A 22,286-nucleotide genomic window follows, 5' to 3' on the forward strand; every position below is an offset into this window, starting at 1 on the left:
TCTCAGTCCTTGGCCTCCTCGCCCTCACCCCTGAACCCCAATCCTGATGCACTTGTGATTGTTAGGTCCCGATTGTAAGGGGATTTTCATCACTCAACAATCATCTACCCAAACCAGACAGTGCTTTTAATAAATCTTGTGAGCACCTGAATAGCCTTTTCCTCTCTGATTCAAAACAGAAAGAACAGGAAAAAACAACTGACATTCCTAAACCCCAAGGTTACATGGAAATTCGGAAGTGACACATTCTCAGTGGGTTTCAAGCTAGAGAAAAGGCTGACGAAATGGGCCCCTGGCATCCTCTGCATGGAGGAAGCCAGTGCCCGTGGCAGAACCTTTTATGGAAAAATATCTGACCAGAGCACAGCTGCCAAGGAGCACAAACAAACCAGAGCTGGAGAAGACGAAGGTGCTCTCAGACCTATAACATACGGGTGGGAGCGGGTGTTACCTGTTCTCAGCACACGGGGAGTAACGTCTTACAGCCACATTATCAGAGAGTATAATCTGCCTTATTTTTTTTTTTTACATAGACTACCAAGCATCCTCCACAAAATGAGCCAGACAGCCAGACTTCTTTTTTGGGAATGCTGAATCTTATAGTGTACTTTTTAACATTTTCTGGAATAAGCACTGCTATGTGTACCCTTCACGCTGTGCTGTGATGAAGAGGAAAATTGGACTTGAACATCTGCTCCATGACTTAATAGTTGGATATCTTAGGAAAGTAATTTCTCCGAATACTTACATCCCTGGTCTGTAAGTTGGGGAAAATGATCACAGGATTATTGCCGAGACTGAATGAAATGATACATGTAAAGCCCTTACCTCAGTGTCTGGCACACAGTAGGTATTCAGAAAGAGTAGCTATCAGTGTCTCCACAATCCAAACCCACACTTGGAAGGAGACAAAATATAGCAACTTTGAATTTCTGGTTTCCTGCAGCAGTGTCCTACGTGTTTCTCCTTGCCTAATAAAGAAAAAAGAAAAATCCTGCGTTTAATAAACAGTATCTCCCAGATCAGGCCCATGTGATACTGAGCAGATATGGGACAATATCTTGGATGACACATCAGGATCCTGCTCTCACACACTGTGAGACAGTAAAACGTCTGTAATATCCTGTTGCTGGATATCTGTGTAGATTCTTCCACATTATCACTTGTAAGCCAACTTTTCAGAACACTCCGGCAGACAAATGGAGAAAAATATGACTTCCTTTCAAGTTAGAAAATGTTCCTTTATTTTATTTATTTATTAATATATTTTAGGTTTTCTTAAAATTTTTATTGGAGTACACTGTTGCGTTAGTTTCTGCTGTACAGCAAAGTAAATCAGCTATACATATACATATATCCCCTCCCCTCTTTTTTGGCTTTCCTTCCCATTTAGCTCACCACAGAGCACTAAGTTCCCTGCACTATACAGCAGGTTCTCATTAGTTATCTATTTTATACACAGCACTGTATATATGTCAATCCCAATGTGCCAATTCATCCCCCGCCCTTTCCCCCTTGGTGTCCATACATTTGTTCCCTATGTCTGTGTCTCTATTCCTGCTTTGCAAATAAGTTCATCTGTACCATTTTTCTAGATTCCACATATAAGCGATATTATACAATATTTTTTTCTCTTTCTGACTTACTTTACTCTGTATGACAGTCTCTAGATCCATCCATGTCTCTGCAAATGGCACAATTTTGTTCCTTTTATGGGTGAGTAATATTCCATTGTATATATGTACCACATCTTCTTTATCCATTCCTCTGTTGATGGACATTTAGGTTGCTTCCATGTCCTGGATATTGTAAATAGAGCTGCAATGAATATTGGGGTGCATGTATCTTTTTGAATTATGGTTTTCTCTGGGTATATGCCCAGGAGTGGGATTGCTGGGTCATATGGTAGTTCTATTTTTAGTTTTTTAAGGAAACTCCATACTGTTCTGCACAGTGGCTGTATCAATTTACATTCCCACCAACAGTGCAAGAGGGTTTCCTTTTCTCCACACCCTCTCCAGCATTTATTGTTTATAGATTTTTTGATGATCATCATTCTGACAGGTGTGAGGTGATAAATAATTCTGGTTTTGATTTGCATTTCTCTGATAATTAGTGATGCTGAACATCTTTTCATGTGTTTGTGCCTTTATTTCAATGTTCTTTTATTTAAAAACCCTTTTCCAGAGTCAGGCCCACCGGTGTGAACTGAAGGAAAAGAGCAGGGAGTGAGGTGATGACGAGGCTAAGGGTTCTTGAAGAGCATCAAACACAAGGAGAAGGGACAGAGGCAGGCACCCAAATGGGGCACATCTGGGACCCAGGTTCTCTGGGCCCAGGAACAAGCTGAGGGGAGCCAGCGCCCAACTGTGGGAGTTTTAAGTGGCACGTGCTCAATCCAGGCCCAGCATCCATTTCTTCAAATCTTCAGCATGGCTCCTCTAGGTGCAGAAGGACCAGCTCCAACCATTCATGCAGAGCAGCTCCCACAGGGACTTCCAACAGTTCACTGTGCAGCCAGAAATCAAGATCTCGTGGCCTCAGTTCCCACGATAAATGGAGCCACTTGTACCTGTAGAGAGGCGTTGTGTGCAAGCAAAGTTGGATTCGGGAAGCAACTTCTTGCCATCTTTCAGCCTAACCTTTTCTTGGGTACTGACTAAGGAATGCGTACAGTTAGACATTACTCTTTTTCCTGCCTTCTCTTAGTCAGCTGGCCACATCTCAAGCACTGAGCTAACTCTACATTTTCTTTTAAAAACAGGAGGCTACTCAGGAACATACATCACTTCAAAATGGCATGCAGACACTCAAGGAGTCTGCCGTATTCTTGAGCCCCCAGAAGTGCAAACAAAAGGGAGACACTGAAGAGCAAAGAGACAGAAAGAATAAAAAGTCCTCATCTCTATCATAAGCAGGACCATCATAAGTGGTCAATTAATTTGAAGAAATCAAGGCTATAAGTCATGGAAACAGATACATTCTTATCATAAATGTGTTATTTTAGTTTAAAATATAGACGTGCAGATCAATTCACCAAGGCCTTCCCACTGGGTGTGGGTCCATTCATTCAAACTTCCCATTGTCCTTCTTGCAAGAAACATTTCTAAGACGCATCCTTCTGGTGGAGACTGCTGCCTCTTCACCCAAATCCATTCTCACCCTCTCTCTGATAAAAGGATTTTAGCTCAGCATGTTTTTGTCCCAAAACCATACATTTCCCAGTCTCTCCTGTAGTTAGGCATGGTTTAACTACAGTCACGTGGTCATGTGACTGAGTTTTTGTCAGTGGAGTGTTGGCAGAAGTGAGGGTGCCTCTTGTGACTGATGTCTTGAGATAAAGGTTATGCCTCTTCAATGCTCTCTGTCCTCTTCTGATTCCAGAACCCATAACACAGTTTCTACCATTTAGGTACCAACAAGGCCTAGGGGGTTGGCAGAACAAAATGATGAAAATCCTGGATCCCTGAATGACTGCACAGACCAACTCCCCGCTGAACTAGAATGATCAACTTGGATTACTACATAGGACAAAAAAAAAAACAACAAGCAAATAAAATTCCATCTTCTTTAAGCCAACAAATTGTGAGGCATATCTGTACAGCAGCCTTAGACCTCTCCTCACAATCTAATGATCTATGATATCCAGATTGAACTTATTAATAAAGACTAAAATTTTTTTAAGTTATATATATATACATATGCGAAGCAATTGGAGGGTAAATCCATCACACTTTTTATGACTTTCCCTCTGTTTCTTTATAGATGTCTCACCACATCTTACTTGAAATTTTTAAAGGTACTGTTTTATCAAGTCTTTACAAAGCATTCAATTTAGTTTTCGTAGAAATAGTTTTCTTCATTTTCACCCTCACATTTCATCCTTTTATAGTAATATGTAATTACATTCTTAGTTAGAAAACAACACAGCTGGTATATACACATTGCTGAGCACGCCGACCCCTGGTGTGTCAGTTAGCTGTTGCTTGGTTGCAAACCATCCTGAAGACCACACTTCCACAGTCAGCAGTGGAGACTGGGCTCTGGGAGCTCCTTGTGTGTCAGCTGCCATCAGCTGGGCCATTCTGCTTCTGGGGTCTGACAGAATGTTGGCTGAGGTGAAGGGGCCAGCAGACCACCTGGGCGTGTTCAGTGAGCCACAGCGTACTTGTCACTTCTGCCACATCCTGTGGTTCAAAGCAAGTCCCAAGGCCAGCCACTGTTCAAGGGTAGAGGAACAGACTCCACCCTCTTAGAGGAATTGCACAGGGGCATGGATACAAGGAGCGAGGGAGCTGTGAACATATTTCATAAACGGTTTCCACACCTGGTAAACACACCCTGGAGGGGTGGGAGTGGAAGCAAGTGGACGTATCTCGGGAGTGACCCTCCAGCCAAGAGGGTGCCAACGGGTGTCAAGCGTGTCAGTCAGTATGATTCGTGGGGGAATGGAGATCCCCTGCTATTCTAGGAAAACTGTGAAGTGGACACTGTTAAAGAGAGCTCCTGCTATTCCCAAAACGTGAGAAGCTTTTAGAGCGAGACAACCTGCTTTTACCTTCCAAGTTACAAGCATCTGGGGGTAAGACTGACGTGGCAGAGAGAGTTGGATGGTGCTCACCAAATGCCCCCTGTGCATCCTCTTTCCTCACATTCCCTCACCTGCTGCAGTTCTACTGGGGCCATGTGCCTGGTTCTTGCTCATGAACTATGTCACTTATGGGCTGAAACAGTAAAAGCCAATGTGCCTCCTCAATCCCTCTTTTCCCTTTTAGCAGCCACCCTGAAATCCACACGTACCAAACGGTGTAGCTACAAGATTAGGGAGGGCCACACAACCCAGAATGAACTTTACATGACGGAGTATTCACTGTGCTGTGTTACACCACTGAGATTTCAGGATTTATCTTATACCCTAGCATATGCAAGTCTGTCCTGATTTATTCAAATGGTAATGTTAGGCTGAAAACGCACAAGGACTATGGGGAGACCAAAATGATCTGCGAAGTGCATCCCGTGCTCAAGAATCAGAGGTCAATGATTAGCATGTAGAGTTCTTAAAATAGATTCCCAGGAACACAGAATTACTATAGTGTCAGGTTACTTATATTCCCAAAAAATAAGTAGTTTTTTTTTTTAAAGAGAGCTCTTTGATAAGCCCCGAGTACCAGGAAAAGATAACATGAAAGACCATTCTCTGTGTGCCAAATTCACCTCCAACTCTAGAGCTTCAGCGGGGGGTCGGAGGGCTCAGGTCCTATGGTAGGCGGAAGGGGCGCAATGTGTCCATTTTTACTTTACTCTGAATAAATCCCATTGCTCAGGACCACTGGATACTGACTCAATTTATAGATCACCCCACCATTTCCCCAAAGGGAGGAATACGGAAGGGGCCTGGTTTCAAATCAATAGACTGAGAGTAGGAAAAGTTCTAGATAACCACAGACCCTCCAAGTAGGAGCCTAACCTCATTCCAACCCCATCCCCTGGAAGGCATGCTACTCTCACAACCAGAGCTCCCTGATTGTAAATGGGAAAGACCATGGTCAAACCCTAAACACAAAAGCTCCAGACACAGTGTTCTAAGGAGAGCTTCAGTAAGGCAGACAGTTCACTTGAGTGTAAGTGGACTCTACCCCCTAGGATGCCTTTTTGTCTCTTTGTGAGTGGGGAGGAAGAGTGTCAGCTTCACTACCATGATAATTAGAATTGGAAAAAGCAGCAGATAAATGTGTCTGTCCATATTGTGTCATCATGATACAGCAGTTACAAGTATTCTGAGACACTGAAACAAAACATGCATTTAGAAGCATGTGTAAGTTTTCAGGGGTTTGAGCATCTTCCTCAGACATATCACTTCAGATAACACTCCTCTAAATCTGTAATATCCCCGTAGCCTGGGAAATCTGGTGAGAATGGGGGAAGGATCAACTATAATGTATGCAGGTTAACAGAGAGCTGCACTTAAAGAAAAGGAAATAGTTGAGGAGGCTTGGGTTGGCATAGAGAGGACTAGACAGAGAAGATAATAACAACTAAAGAGATGATGCAAATGATCCAATTTTCATACATTTAAAATCAACAACCTGGGTTCTTTTCTGACGCGAGGCACTAGGATTGGCACTAGAGCCCTGGTCACCTAACCTCACAGACTGCACCTGCATTCTCTGTAGATTACAAGATATCCCAGTGTCCCTTCTCCCAGGGATAATAAGTGAAATATCTAACAACTGGTCCAGCACAGTCAGTAGTGAATAAAACAAAAGCAAAAATCAATAAAGCACAGGCATGGACCAGTCTGAAGGAAGGACAGCCTCAACCCCCCAGGGCAGTCCTCAATCAGCTGCCACCCTCCACATACCTGGGCACCGCACTGACGGCCCCTGTACTGCCTCACCCAGCTGAAGCACATTCACTTTTCAAAAAATTTGTTTCACCCCAGTAACAGAGAAAAAACCAAAACCATCTTCTAAATTGAGAAGGAAATATGCCATGTACATTTTTTAACCTTCTGCATGGCCCCTGGCATATTCAGCTCTCTGGGGTACCTGTTTTGGTGACTGAAGCAATAAGGATCTGGATGGCATTGAGGATCCTGAGAAGCTGGGGGACACTGTCAGATCCACTGTCCAAATCCTTCCCAGTCCTCACAGCCCAGTTTGGACACCACTTCAGTAAAATCTTCTCAGATACCTTGCCCAGAAGAAACCTCCCAGAGCACCTTCTCTGAAGTATTCTTATGACACTTATCCCATTCTGCCTTTTAAAAATGCCTTTCTCTCTTCCCAGAAACTTCAAATTCTGGGAAGGCAGGGCTCACACATGTTTTTTGTTTTTGTTTTTTTAATTTTTGAATTTTATTATATTTATTTTTTTATACAGCAGCTTCTTATTAGTCATCAGTTTTATACACATCAGTGTATACATGTCAATTCCAATGGCCCAATTCATCACACCATCACCACCACCCCCGCCGCTTTCCCCCATTCGTGTCCATACGTTTGTTCTCTACATCTGTGTCTCCAATTCCTTCCCTGCAAACTCACACATGTTTAATCGTTGGATCCCTCACAGGCTGAGGATGGCGAATATCTGACCAAACAAGTGAAGGAAGGGAGCACAAGCCCAACCTGGGGGAGAGGGAATGGAGGGGAAGCTGAGGTAGAAGAGATGCTGGGGGTGGGGTTGGGAAGGGCAGGGAGGAGATTCATGTTTAAGGGTCAGGGAGTAGACATGGACAGACTCGGTGATGCCCAAGGCACTAGTGGACAGGGTTGTGACCCTGCATTTGGGGGAGATGCTCCCCATTTTCCCTCCTGGGAAATCTGAGAGCATCTCTTCCACTTTTTGGCACCTCCCCTCCCCTTTCACTTTGTTCTTTTCTACTGTAGGGTACCGTGATGTATATAGCATGACTACCAGAGGTCAGCATCATATAGGACACAAAATTAAACCAATAAGTTATTGGATATCTGCTATGCAAGGCACTGTTATGGAACTAAAAGTCATGATGCTTATAGATCTTACTAATTGAGTGTGAAATGAAAAGGAAATTTCCCAGTCAGGGAAACTATCAAGTTCATTCCACATAACACTCATCAATGATTTGTCATCACTTCAATGAACTCTTTCCTGGTACAAGCACACCTGTTTGGGAGTAAAAGCTGTTAGATATTCAGTGTTGATAGGAGCGTGGTGAAAATGGTATACTCATACACTGCTGGGGGCATTATCACCAGAAAGAAATATAGAGCAATATAACTTTTTGGCTATAAAAATATTCATACATTTGACCACATAATTCCAATCCTGAGACTATGTCCTTTGGCAATAAATCAACAGAAGAAAAAAGTACATATTATAGCACCACATTCAACACCTTAAAACGGAAACAATTCAAATGTCAATAATAGGGAGAAGATTTTATAACTTTATGGTTAGTTTAATCACAATGAATTATGTAACCATTAACAGTGGGTATTTATGGGAAATTTGTGGATATATAAAATATTTATAAATAACATTAAATGACAAGCGCATACTTCAAAGTTTTTTGAGTACTACAGACATAACCGTGCAAAACTCTATGTGCATACGGACAAGAACAAAAAGATAATACTCAAAAATAATGAAAAAGGTAACCATGAGAATTCCTCGGCAGTCCAGTGGTTAGGACTCCGCGCTTTCACTGCTGTGGGCCTGGCTTCAATCCTGGTCAGGAAACTAAGATCCCACAAGCCACAGAGTGAGGGCAAAAAAAAAAAAAAAAGAAAAAGAAAAAGATAACCAGATGTGTTAAGGCAGTGGATTATTTTTAACTTAATTCTATTAAAAGTAGGGGTGCTACTTGGCAGAGTTCCACAGGAATGGAAAGAGGGGAGAAGTGAGAAGGTCAGTGAAAGACTAAAGGGGGAAGAAAGACTTTAGCCCACGACAAAATTCACCAACAACATACTGACGTTCACAGAGCTGCAATTTCTGTTTGGCATTGAGTGTTTCCAATAAGGATAATGATTAGATAATTTGTAATAAGAAAGCATGCTAATGAATGAAATCTACTTATTCAAAAAGAGGCTTATTCATGAATTCTTTCCCCTTTCCAAATTACATGCATGCTTGACTATATTAGATATGTATGGATATGTATTTGAACTTAATATAAAAAGAATGTGTTTGGAGTGGGTGCCCTGGCTGTGGCCCCACCGTAAACCAGCTGTGTGGAGCTGAGAAAGTGACTGACAACCCCTGGGTCGCCATTTCTCCACGTACAAAATAAAAGGGCCAAACTGCAACTCTGAGGGGCCCTGGGCTGTAACATCTCCTGAAACTGGGAAATCTCCCATTTCTGGGAACTTGATGTAGTACACAGATCCAGCTCTTCATTCCATTTAGCAATGTCCAGACTCCTGAATTAGGCAGGGAGCCTGCCTTTAGGGGTTCTGACCACACTGGGTTAGAGCTTATCACCACTCATAGTTCTTTATTTATCAAATTACACGTACATGGTGCTTATGCCCTGTTAGGCGCTATTGATGAGTACTAACTCATTTAATCTCTCCAAGCACTCTAGGATGTAGAAAATACTCTACACTCGTTTTACAGATGAAGAAACTGAGGCACGAGCGGTTAATAATTTCTCAAGGTCACTCAGCCGGCAAGTAGCAAAGCTGGGTCTCAAGTCCAAACAGTCTAGATCCAAAGTTCATACTCTTAACCATGAAGGGATGGATTTGGGAGGCTGTTTTCTGTTAATGTGACACCCACCACCCCCAACTCTCCAGCCAGGAGTTCGCAATTTCATAAGAGGAAAAGAAGGCTCAAATATAAAATTGCCAAGAGCATCCTACCTAAGAATGGCTCAGAATACTCCAAACTTTGTCCTTCACCTTGGTGTTAGATAAGACCTAATGGATCCTTGTGGACTAACTAGGTTTACCAATACCTTCTGTAAGTCTGGCATTAAGAATAGACCACGTGGAATTTGGAATAAGAGGAAAGGGCAGATAAACAAGATCAAGTGCACTCCAGGGTGGGCCATCTCAGGACACATGCTTAAAAAAATGAAACTGAGTATTCAAAAGCCAGCCCTGGTTCCACCCAGGTCCCTAAGTTTCCCCTACCATTCCCATTCCTTGGTGATCATTCCCTCTTCTGAACCCAGAGGGAGGAATTCAGCAAATACTTGTAATAAGAATGTGAACCGTAGAATAATAGATCCAATGAAGATAGAATTTGGTAAAGTATCTGTTTGGCTCAATTTAGACAATAGAATTGTATTGAAAATTAATCTTTCCTTTTCTGTTTATAACAGCAAAACATGTTCATTACAGATATTTCAAATGATACAGAAAAATATATAAAGAAGAAAATAAATACCTACAATAGAACCACCCACTGTTAACCTTATGGTACATATCTCTTGATCTTTTTTCTGTGCATCTTTGTGTATTTTTGATACAATATTGGGATATAATTCGATAGCCTGCTTTTTTTCACTTAACAATAAAGCATCAGCTGTAATGACTATGTGGAATTATATGTGAGTAGTAGGATTAAAAAATATGCAAAAACAAAACTGACAGTGGGTGCTTTTGCCTTCTAATATGAGAGGTTACATAATTTCTATCAGTGGAGAAAATTATATACTGTGTCATTCCATTTGGAGACTGGTTGGAGACCTAGAAAGTCAAATCTAATCATCCCAATCCTTCTGTGTTACTAAAGAGCTTAAACCCAGAGTAGACAAGTCCTTTGTGAGTGTTTGGATCTACAAGCAGAGGGCTAAAGTCATGGAGGGTGAAAGAGGTAGAGCAATATGATGGGGACCCAGAGTAATGGAACTTTTCAGGAGTCTATGATGATACTAAATAACAGTAACACCCACTCCAACCTTTAGTACAGGCTGCTGCACACCCAGATGCCTCACCAGAGTGGGCTGAGGATAAACCAAGAAAAGAGGACAAGCGATGTGTCTGGGCTGCCTCGCAGTCTGTGAGATGGAAACTGAGGTTGACAGAGCCAGAAGTCAGCACTGCAAATGCCTGTAAGAACTTGGCTCCTGGAAATTCATCAAAGTCCTAGAGAGGATATTGAATTTTCCACACGCTGTCAGATAAAGAGCTTGAGCCAATTTCATTTCAGTCTCAACAGATAGGGAAGCTCAGATGCCATGTAGCTATGGTGATGTCCCATAATTTATTTATTCAGTCTCCAACCATTGTTCATTTATATTGTTTATGCTTTTTCACTCTTACCAATGAAATAATAAACACTATAGCAGAGACTGTTAGCTAGTCACCAAATCCATGTCCTTCTCCTCTTCCTGAGCACAAAACTAGACTATACCTCCTAGCTTCCTGTGTAATTAGATGTGGCCATAAGACAGAGTTAGAGCCAACAGAAAGTAAATGGAGGTGATGTGCTATCTCTTGGCCAAGGTTTTTAAATAGTGGTGGACTTCATGCCTTCTCTTTCTCCTTCTGCCCACTAGATGCTAAAAATGACAAGGCTCTAGGGAATGATGAGGCCACAGATGGAAGGAGGCTGGATCCCTGAATTACTTCATGGAGGAGAGCCTTTTGCCAGCCAGGAATCCCACTTTGAAGCGTTTCATGAGTGAGAAAAAGCCATTCTACCTTTTTTTGGCTTATCTGGAACTGCATGATTAGTTTGTCCTAACTCTACAGACATCTTGAAACATCAGTGCCTGCACACCTATCTATACTAGTTAGGACTGTCACTAATTCGTGTTCAAGTTTGGAACATTTTAAGACATTTGATAATCTATGGCCAAACCGAACCCAGAATTTTGCCTCTGATAATCATTTGAGGTCATTCCAATTCCTGTAACTGTACATTACAGTGTATAAAGTGGCTTTCAACTCATCCCTTTATAGAGAAGTAAAAAATATCGGTTGAGAATGACTGCACCCTCCCTCTGTACCGAGCATGTTATACACTTAGTTTACTACACACATTGAACCACAAAGAGCGACTTTCACTATTAACTGAACCCAGCTCTTCATTAGAAACCTCTCAGCACCCTTAATCTACATGGCACATCTCCATCTCACACTGTTCTAATCCAGCACCATCTTGTCTGAGCCAGATTGCCCACTGTTGGCTTCAGAGCCCTTGTTATACAGTCACAATTTTTGCTTGCTTGTTTGTTCAAAGTGAGTTTCCAAGTACTTTTAAGTGTTGTCTCTATATGAACTGCTTTTCAGAAAAGGGCCTTTTAGTGGAGTCTTGAAAGCAAAATTTGTATGTTTCAATACTTAGAAATCTCACTGAATCACCTACAAAGAACAATATAAGATGGGGCATATTCAACCCTGTACATGTAAAAAATGTATATTACAATGTATGACATATAATAAGGACTATAAAAGTAACATCTAACTTTCCTCAATTTTTGCTATTTTTCTCTTTTTTATGCTTAAAGTATTGACAATTAAGGGTTTATTTTTCAAGACCGATCCTCTGAAGGCCGACCTCCCAGAACTGGAGTTGCTCTTCTGCAAGGTCCCAAGGAAACTGGCTAAAGCTCACTCCTTGAAGCAATATATTCTGGTCAAGCACAAGATTTAGACTCCAGTTCCCCATCTCACCAGGATGGAGCTGAGGTGGCTAATCCTGCCACGAGCGGCCAAACGTTCCAAAGGCTTCGACATCAGTCCCTCTAGCTACCACATAGAGAAAGAGCCAGTGATTCCCTAGTCATGGAGCTTAAAAGCTCCACAGCCCAAGAGCTCCTCTCTGGAGTCTGGTGCCTGGTTCTGCCAGATTGCCAGGCCCAACCTACATGGTCGAGAGTGGACAGACACGCCTTCTACTGCCCCATCTCTGGGGATTTCCCAGGAGAACACTGCTCCAAGAGATGTACCAAGTGCTGCTGACCATTTGACTTTGTTTGCATGAAAAACATATACTTGAATTTGCAGAAGTTAAGATATGGCTCTAACGTACTCGATTTCCTGTCTCACCTACTCTCCAATTCTGTCAATGTGGTGAATGACATTAATGGATATTCTAGGGTTCAACCATCTTTGTGTTTTTACGATAAACCAAACTGGATCATTAAAGCTCTACCTACATATATAAGTGTATATACGTTATACATTGTTGGGTTTTCATTTCTGCCTGACTCTTCTGGATCCCAAGATTATACTAACTTTACAAGGTGAGTTGAGGAACATTTACTCTTTTCTATTCTCTTGAAGAGTCACTTCAAGATTAGAATTATGTTCCATGAATATTTGGTAGAATTTACCTATAATATAGGTGATTTGGAAGGATTGGTGATTTTTTTTACTACTGATCCAATTTCTGTAAGGACGTGGTTATTGCCAGGGCACTCCAGGAAGCCTTAGGTAACAAGTTCTGTGATCATCACTACCTGTTTCTGCATGTTTCCCTGTCAGAACGTAAGCTCCACGGGGAAACACTGTGTTGGTTTCATTGATCACGGGGTTTCCACCTCACAGTACCAGCTTGAAATATATGTGTTGAATTAATGCTTTGTTAAATAAAACATTAAGGAAATCTACTGAAAAGCTATCAGAAATACTAAAAATATTTAATAATATTAACAAAGTAGCAAGCTACAAAGTAATTATGTATAGCCCTCAAATATCAGTATTGACTAGTTTGAAAATATACTGGAAACAAAATTTCCACCCACATTAGCAACAGCAAAGGGTCTAGGAACAAAATTAAGATGAAATGCAGATATTAACAAAAGAAAACTAAAAACATGTTTGATGGACACAGAATATTTGAATAAATGAGGAGACGTACACATTCTGAAAGTGGAAGACTGTATCTTGTAAAGAGATCAGTGCTCTAAAAAATAAATCCATTAATTTACTTTCAAATAAAGGAGGGGAAACAGAATACAAAGCCTTATGAGCTAAAACAGTATGATAACAGCATAAGGTTCAGTAAATGGATAAATGGAAAAAAGAGAAAGCTCAGTGTATATATATGATGACGGCATTGACAGTGAGAGCAAATACTTACACGTACTTACTATGCGCCAGCTACTGTTCTACATGTTTTATGTTTTTATCCTTAAAACAACGCTGGAAGGTAAAGTACTATTATTAACTTATCCCCATTTTTACAGATGGAAAAACTGAGGCCAAGAAAGTGGAATGGAGGAAGGGAGAGGGTTAGTCTGTAGACTTGCATGTAATCTCTGTTTTATACATTGTGCTCATGTCCTCTACCCAGTCTAACATCCCAAAGTCAGCAGCCTCTTTGAGGTTGAAGCTCCCATCTCCTCAGCAAGGGTGGCCACCTGGGGCGGTGGAGGCCATCGGGAGGCCTGACTTTTTACGCAGACTTCCAAGCCATCCTGCTCTCAGTCCCCACGCTCTTCTAGGACACGTGGTACCTCCAATTCCTAAGCCTTTCAGGGTTTCTACAACTTACTGGCCTCCTCCTATGCAGGCAGCTTGGGTTTCAATCTTTTTCCCTTTGATCAATCTGTTAACATTTATCTTAATATTTTTCCATCTTTTAAATTTTTTGTGAAAGTGTCATCTACTGCTGTCTCCACAGTTAAGTTTGTAGATGTTGACTTTGTTGATTTCTTCAAATCAAAATTGAGTTTTAAGAGGCAGCCCAAGAAAACTTATTATTTTCAGTGTACTATGTTCAACCAGAAGTCCACATATTAATTCACCCTAAGGAAATTATCAATGAAGAACACAAAGATTTATGTCAAAGAGTATTTATTGCTTCTTAATGTATAATGGCAAAAAAATGAGGATGGTCAAAATAGCTAACAATAAAGGATTAATTAAAGAACTTAGGGGACTCTGTGGTGACCAGGAAGCGGTGCCATTCAGATCTCCTTCAACAGACTATTCCACGGGGGAGAGGTGACGAGAAGCCTCCGGCTGCCATCCCTTTGGATCCACATCAGTGTTCATGTTGCGGTCACGCTTCCTCCCTGCTGCCCTCCCCCACCATTGACTAAGCATGGGAGGGGCACCGGAGCCAGGCCGTTCTTGTCCAACGTGAGAACTGTGCGGTGGGCAACCTCTGCCCAAGGGCTGACTCCCCATCAGCCTAGGCAAGCCCTTCTCAGGGCTGTGATGCTCTCCCTGGCAAACCCTTCCTCTTGATCTCCTCTCACAGGTGTCACACTTGCACCATCCCCCTGCCTTGCCTGTTCCCTCTCCTTTGTCCTTCACAGAGATTTCTCCCGACATGTTCCTCGTACAGTTAACCCTCTCCTGGCATCTGCTTCTTGGAGGATCTGAACTGACAGAATACCCATCCACCGAATATTAAGGCAGTTTTCAAATATTATATTTATAAAAAATGTATAAAGATAGAAAAAATAGGATATAATGCTATCAAAAAATGCCAGTATTCTAAATGCATACACAAAGGATCCTGGTTTTGTTTTTCTAAAACCACATAGAGTAAAAGGGGTGTGTGTGTATGTACACAAAATCCTTCACACATACACATCACAACATTAAGAGTGGTTATTTCTGGGTGAATGGATTATGAGTTGCTGCTTCTTTACCTTTTTCTTTATTTTCCAATGTTTCAATAGTGAACATTATTACATTTATAACCAGGAGCAAAGATAAAGTGCACACACACACACACACACACACAATACTCATAAGGACCCTCAATCCCCCTGAGGCAGGATGCTGTCTGAAGGAGCACACTGCTGGCTTCATCTTCGTAGGTCGGGGCACAGTAGGCAGGCACAGCTGAGCAGCAAGAGATACAGATTATAATGTCAGCACTCAACAGCTTCCAAACTGTGCTTGGCTGATTCCAGATGTTTTCAAAATCCAAACTGCATTTAGGAATCTTGATGGATCATCAGAAGGAAATAAAACAGATGGAGAGTCAATCCTACCAAGTCAGTATTTACCCAAACTACTTGATTTTCCATTTTATTACTTAACTGGTAAGCAAGAGTGGTGTCTTCTCCTCCTTGAAGGACAGGCGACTTTCCTCCCAAGCTTGCAAAAGTGAGGTCAGGGGACACCCAGCTGGCACAGGGCACTCGTGCTGTCCTTCCACTTGGTCACCCTCCAACTTGCTGTTTGTCTCTCCAGCACAGAGCCTGCCCCGGGTTTGCTGTTCTTGAGGAGCCCTTGTGAATCAACATGTCAGAACAATGTAACACACCACCACAAGAGGAAGAGCTGACACTCATCAGATGCCTACTTTGTGCCAGGTAATGTTCTGAACACTTTCCACACATTACATAGCTCATTTAACCTTCACAAGAATCCTACTGGAAAAATACTAACACCGTTCCTGTTTAACAGAGGAGGACGCAGAGGTGTAGAGAGGTAAAGCAACTCTGCCAGGACCGCAGAGCCAGTGTGAGGTGGAGCTGGAGTTTGAACACAGGACGTAACAGAGGAGAAATAAGATGGAGAACAAAATGCAACTCAGGGGCACAGCGGTTGTCCTTGACAGAAATGAAAGTTGGACAACGCCAGATAAGCAGCAGGGGAAGTGCGATTCCCCTGGGGAGCAAATCTGGCAAAACAGACCAGAGGATATGGACTTAAAAAACAGGGGAGGAAGTCAAGCAAGGGCCACTATATATGCACCGAGAGACACACAGGTAAAGAGATGCAGACAGGCATGAAGTGACAGCCAGGGGACACAGTGAACAAGTCCAGGAGGCTATTCTGTGGTGGAAAGGGTCATGGAGAGGAAGGGGGTGAGCATGTGAAGATCAGATCTAAGGGGTGTGAAATTAACAGGGAAATCGATGGCAGAGAGATGGGACTGTCAGCCAAGAGGAAGGAATGGACACACAGGGGTACAGATATCTCCACTCTGAAAAAGCAAAAGGCCAAGAAGAGGGAAGCACTGATTGAGAGGGAAGTGCGTCATTTCCTTTTCACTGTTATTTTAACCCTTCCATGACGTCTTCCTCAGCTGCCCTGCCAAACAGTGAGAACAATGAACTCCTCCCCCAGGGCTTACATGTTATAGGATGAGAAGGGAGCACGGCACTGGAGGCTTGAGTGAGGGTGGATGGTTGGTTTTCTAGACATACTATGTGCTTTTAGGGATTCTTGCCAAGAATGAGGTGTGATTTCAGGTGAGTAGGTGCCATTGGAAAAGAGAATCTCCTCCTGCCAAATTATTGTGGCTGTGAAATGAGATCACACATGTGAAGGACACATGCACAGGGCTTGACACTTAGTATGTGAATAGTGGTCATGAGCAGGGGGCGTCTCTCTCTACTCGGAAACATTCAATGGCTCCCCTCTGTCAACAGGACACAGGTCCAGGTGCCCAACCAGGCACTGAAAGCCTGTCGTTGGCGAGGCCCCTGCTTACATTTTTATAACCTTAACCACAGAATTGATTCACTACATTTACATCTTGGCAGGCTTAGTCTTACTCAGCAATGTCAAAGAGCCAATGTAAGAGGATTTAAGAATTAACTGACACGGGTCCCCTTCATCACAGAGCTTAGTCATGGATCACAGGAGTTTATCGGCAAACTCAGGTCCAGGTGGGTGAAGTGAGGGAACATCATGAGCTGAATCCTGAAATACTAGTCAAGTTTGCATGAGGTGTGATGCGGTGCTGGGTCCCCACTGGAGAGCAGCTTTCCGTTCTGACAGCGGCAGAACAGGAGAGAGATTGGTGAGTTCAAGATCACAGGGAGAAGAGAGGAGAGCATATGTTGTGTAATTCCAATTAGAAAACAAAGCTGGAACATTGGGTTATAGGGTAGATGGCCACAAGTGGTCAGGCTTAAAAATAAGTGAACAGCAATGGGGACAGGGCCCACTTGGCGAAGCCCAAAGAAACCTAGAGCAAATAAGAAGAAAACAGCTGCAGGCATTGTTCTCCAGGATAACGAAGACTAAAAGCCATTCCAGACACACAAACCTCATTTTTACCAATCATTCTTTGGCTCAGTGCAAAGAAGCTACTTTTCCTTTATTTGTTTTTTGCTCTTTTTGCCCTTCTCCTGGGAGTTTCCTCCCCTGTGCTCCATCCCCATCCTGAAGATTCTATTCCCAGTTCCAAACACAGGCACAGGACGTAGGCTTGCCTGGCCATCAGGACATCTCGTTCTTTTGGACCCAGCGATTGGTTCGGAGTTGGGTCTGTGGCCCAACAAGAACTACTCAGATGCAATAAGACCTTTGTTGGGGCAGTAGGGGAAAAAGCACTTCTTCTGCTGGAATTTCCATAAGGAAGATTACATGTACCTGGAACTGCCCAGGAAGCCAACACTATGGAAAACAGAGCCAAAAAATGCCAGAAACTGGGTCTACACGACGCTGGATCAAACTGCACCTGAAACCAATATATTCCAACAAGGTCAACTAAGGGAGCCAATAAATTCCCATGTTTCTTAAGCCAGGTTGAATTGGGTTCCAGCCTCGCAACTAATGGAGTCACAACTAATGAAGAAACAGAAGCTGAGGATGAAATAAACTGATCTCTGCCAGAGAGGTGGGATGGCCCCTGGACACGGAGACACACTCTGCCTCCTGCACCTGCCCAGCATGCAAGAACCTTAACCAAAGGCTGCACCTTGCCGGAGGGACAGCAGGTGTGGACTCCCAAAGACCCAACAGCTCTTAGCCCAGACCTGCAAGGAAAATAATGCAGAGAGACCTCATGCAGGCAGCCAAGAGGAAAAGCCAGCTGTGGGAGACTCTCCAGACAGTTTCTGCCCCATAATCTTCACCACAGCCAGCCCCTCTTGCCCACTGTCCACCAACTCTATCTGTCTTCGCCAGTGGCACTTGTCTCATCACTGTCCCCTGACCACAGCGTGTGTTCTCCTGACTCTACGTGCAGGATCCTCCACCTCCTCCGCTTCACCCACCTACCTTGCCCATAATCCTGGCTCAAATCTCTGCAGTTTTCTCTGGCCACAACAACACACATTTGAACTCAGTTTCCTTATCCATAAAACAGGACAATAATCTTTTAGATATTTAGCTATTAAAATATAATAATGATCATTGTAATACTGTAATAGCCAACGTTTATGGAGCGTTTTAATATATATCAGGTACTGCCCTAAGTGCTTTATTTACCTCATTTAACCTTTATGTACCTTTGTGGAAAAAAAGCATTGTTTTTACACACGTTTAGGCAACAAAGGCACAGGGAAGTTAAGTAATTTGCACAGCGTCTTACAACTAGAAGGTGACAGAGACATATTTCAAACTAGAGCAGTTTGCTGCCAGAGCCTTCATTCTTAACTGCTACATTCGCTGCTCTAAATGGTATTAAGATAATGTAAAAGCGTGGGATGCAGAAACATCAGAGTCCTGCCCAGACCACTTCCGTCTCAAACTGAAAATCCCCTCAGAGAAGTTTAATTACAGGTGACAATGGCAAGATGCTTTTTTTCCAAATAAATATTTTATGACTTCACACCTAGCTATGAGGCCTAAGAAAGACTCTCTCTTCCCTTAAACCTCTATAGGTCCTATCACCAGTCAGCGGCCCAAGCCCGAAGCAATGATAACTGTACCCCAGGGGCACTCGTGAGAAAAGGTGAACTAGGGCTGGATTAGGATCATTTATCACTCAAACCAGGAACTAAACTAGGTTAACAAACATCCAGATTTGCCCTGACCAGTCCTGGTCTGTGTCTGTTGCCCTGGTGGGAACTAATAAGTACCCAAGTTTGGTGTGAACCATCAGCTAGTTGGTGACCCTAGGCCCACCTATGTGCCAACTAAGAGAGGGAGCTCATCATAAACATCCTTTCCTTTCCTCCTATGACTACCTCTCAGATTCACGTTCCTGCTACTACATACCTTCCTGAAACCAGGGAGATGGCATTTCCATGCTGTGGGGGTAACTTCTGGAGCTTATCTTCAGAAGCTGTGAAATGGCTAAGAGCAGACATTAGCTCAGCAAGATGAAATCAAACTATGTTAGTGAGGTTGGGCTGCTATAGCAAAATGCCGTAGACTGGGTGGCTTGAATAATAGACATTTATTTCTTATATCCTTGGAGGCTAGGAAGTCCCAGATCAAGGTGCTGGCAGATTGGGTTCCTGGTGAGAGACCTCCTCTGGCTTGTGGATAGCTGGCTTCTCACTGGGTCCTCACAAGACAGAGAGAGAAAGAAAGGGCTCTGGTGTCTCTTCTTTTTATAATGGCACTAATCGCATCATGGGGGCCCCACCTTCAACCTCATCTAAACCTAATCATCTCCTAAAGGACCCACCTCCAAATACCATTATGGGGGAGGAAGGGAGGGGTTTATGGCTTCAACCCATGGATTTGGAGGGAACACAAGATTCAGTCCCTAACAAACAAACCAAAAAACCTCACCCCAATTCCATTACCCGTCTCAAATAGTATTTAGCTGTGTCTCACTTCACTCAGGTCTCTGCTTGAATGTCACCTCACGAGGCAGCTTTCCATAACCAGCCTTTCTAAAAAACACTAAGCACTGCCAGCTTCAGTCTTCCCAGCCCTCACACACAGCTTAATCTTTCTTCTTAGCAACACTGTGTGTGTGTATGTGTGTGTATAAAGTATCTTTGTCTTGCCTAGTGAAAATATTCCATAAGAGCAGTCCCAAGGAGAAAGCTGTCTGGAATTTCGTGGCAGAAGCTATGCCAGCTGCTGTTTCCCCACCACACAGCCCTTCCTCAGTGGGCGGCGAGGATAAACGTTTTCAAGCATGTGTGGTGCATATAAACTGACATTGTCAAATCATCCACGGACTCACACGAAACTTGTTTTATTTGTGTAACAGTATATTCTTTCCTTAACCAGGGAGGCCCATTCCTACGCAGCATTGGCAAAATGAAATTTGCCCCAAACCAGTAAATTCAAACCACAGTGGCATGTTTTTAGTCACTACTAATTGAAAATGTAGTCCTTGTGTAAATATTCAAATTCAGGTACTTTGTTATGACTGACTGTCCAGTTTAAAGGGCTTCCTCTGGTTAAACTCTAAGTTACCAGCCACCTCCTCTGGTTTAACTCTAAATCACCAGAAGGCCTCACCCTGGCCCATCACGGGGCAGCAGTGGCTGCTGGGGGAAGGTGAGGGTCATTTACATTACCAGTGGGCTCAGCTGCTCCGGCCTCACCCCACCTCCAGTGAGAGGCGGATACCAGCCTTGCTACCAGTCACCGGAGCCTCAGGGAGACTTCTCCAAGCTCTGACCTTGGGGGGGCAGAAATAGGCCAGTGCCCCTCCCAGACACTCGACCTCTGCTTTCCAGGAAGCCCCCACTTCTCTTTCCTGCTTGGGGGCCAGTAGGGGCTGCAGCGGGGAGGGGACCAGGCAACTTCGCTGGGCTGCTGTACGGTTTCCTCCACTCCTGCCCAGGGTGCACCATGCCTCGCCTTGTGCCTCACGTCATGATTTGGGGATCTTTGTTCTCTGCAGTCTGAGGGGGCTGGTGATGAATGAAGAACAGCAAGCTTCACAGCTTCACACTCCATCACAAATAAGGCCACAAGAAAAAGACTTTCTATGTACAGCTCTACTCCCCACACCCAAGTGCTCTGTAACACGCAAAGCTCTACCCGCCCATGAGGGAGTGCTGTGCCTGGTTCCAAACTTTCCTGATTTCCTCCTGCCTTGTTTTGATAACATTTTATCCTGAGGTGTTTGTTCTCTGCAGAGATGACAAGGCAGGAAGCATACGGATCCTGATTTATCCTCCACTGCACAGACGTTGGAGCTGAAAGCCCAGCTTCAAAGTTTTGCTCTGCCACCTGCTTGCTGTGTGACCTTGAGCAAATCACTCAACCGCTTGGACACAATGTCTTCTCTGTGGAGGGGGTAGTATCATGAAAAGTAAACAAGTTAGTAGATGAAAAGCTTTAGGACCATTCTGGGCATGTAGTAAGTACTGGGCCATAGTTACTCAATGAATAAGGCTAGGCTCTGGAGGTCAGGGCTACTGCTGTATCTGCAGAGCGTTCAAACGATTCAGCCAAATTGCATTATCTTCATGGCACATCCTCTGCAGGCTGTCCCTGCATGCTCAAGTGGGATGGCATTAGTGGCCCTTAGCAGGAAGGGGGGCCTGGTGATCTCAGAAGAGATTGTCTGACTTGGGTCCTGGGATGTTGGCAGAATTGCTTTTCAAAAATTTGGCTTTGCAATTTTTAATTGCTCAATCTTGGTTTTTCTGGCCCAAAGAACAAAGCTTCCTGCCCTCAGACCTCTCCTGAGAGAAGTCCTTAGCCTTGACAAGGAAGGCTACTTTGCACATGCCAACATCTGCTTCCAGCAAACACAGGCAGGTCATTTGCATAAATCACGCAGACCTGGCAACTACAAAAGGGTGATGGGGTTACCTAGACAGGATTCTTTATCTGTTTGAAGTAATCACAGTTCTGATATTGTGCTCTTTTTGCCTTTTGCCTGGACAGCAGTGAGATGCAGAGAATCTTGGTGAGCAGAGACAAGCTGGGCAGCCAGAGGTGGGCAGCCTTCCAGGGCCCGGGTCCCGGCCGGCCACATGTACACTGCACCCCGTGGACATGTGCACTGGCAAGGATGGCCTTAGAAGCTAGAGGAGGGAGCACCTCTCCCTTCGCCTGGAGGTTTTGGCTTACAGACCCATGAAGCACCAGTGTGGGCTCTGGCGGGTCTTTTTCTTTCAGACAACCCAAGACCATGCAAATCCTAGAGAGAGAGAGAGAGACTGTGCCTGTGTGTGGGGATGGGGCACCGGGAGAGGCGATGCATGCGTGGGAAGGCTGTGTGAAGGCCAGGCCAAGTGCGAGAGGCTGCATGGCACAGGGAGGGGAGGAGGGATAGCGCCT

General features: G+C 43.7%; 1 protein-coding gene across 2 annotated transcripts in view; it reads right to left on the minus strand.

Annotated features, from left to right (window-relative positions):
- Nucleotides 1-698: 698 nt before the first annotated feature.
- IPO11 (importin 11) overlaps nt 699-22,286 on the minus strand; it is a 263,491-nt gene continuing 241,903 nt past the window's right edge. The window contains exon 30 of one of the 2 annotated variants that reach the window (XM_049707903.1): nt 699-971. In XM_049707903.1, the coding sequence (XP_049563860.1) occupies nt 954-971 (18 nt within the window). In that variant the 3' untranslated portion in view covers nt 699-953. Of the gene's footprint in view, nt 972-14,220; nt 15,632-22,286 lie in introns of those variants that run through there. The other variant, XM_033437895.2, reaches the window with a different exon arrangement.

This window comes from Orcinus orca, chromosome 3, assembly GCF_937001465.1.
Source record: "Orcinus orca chromosome 3, mOrcOrc1.1, whole genome shotgun sequence".
NCBI classification, from domain to species: Eukaryota; Metazoa; Chordata; class Mammalia; order Artiodactyla; family Delphinidae; genus Orcinus; species Orcinus orca.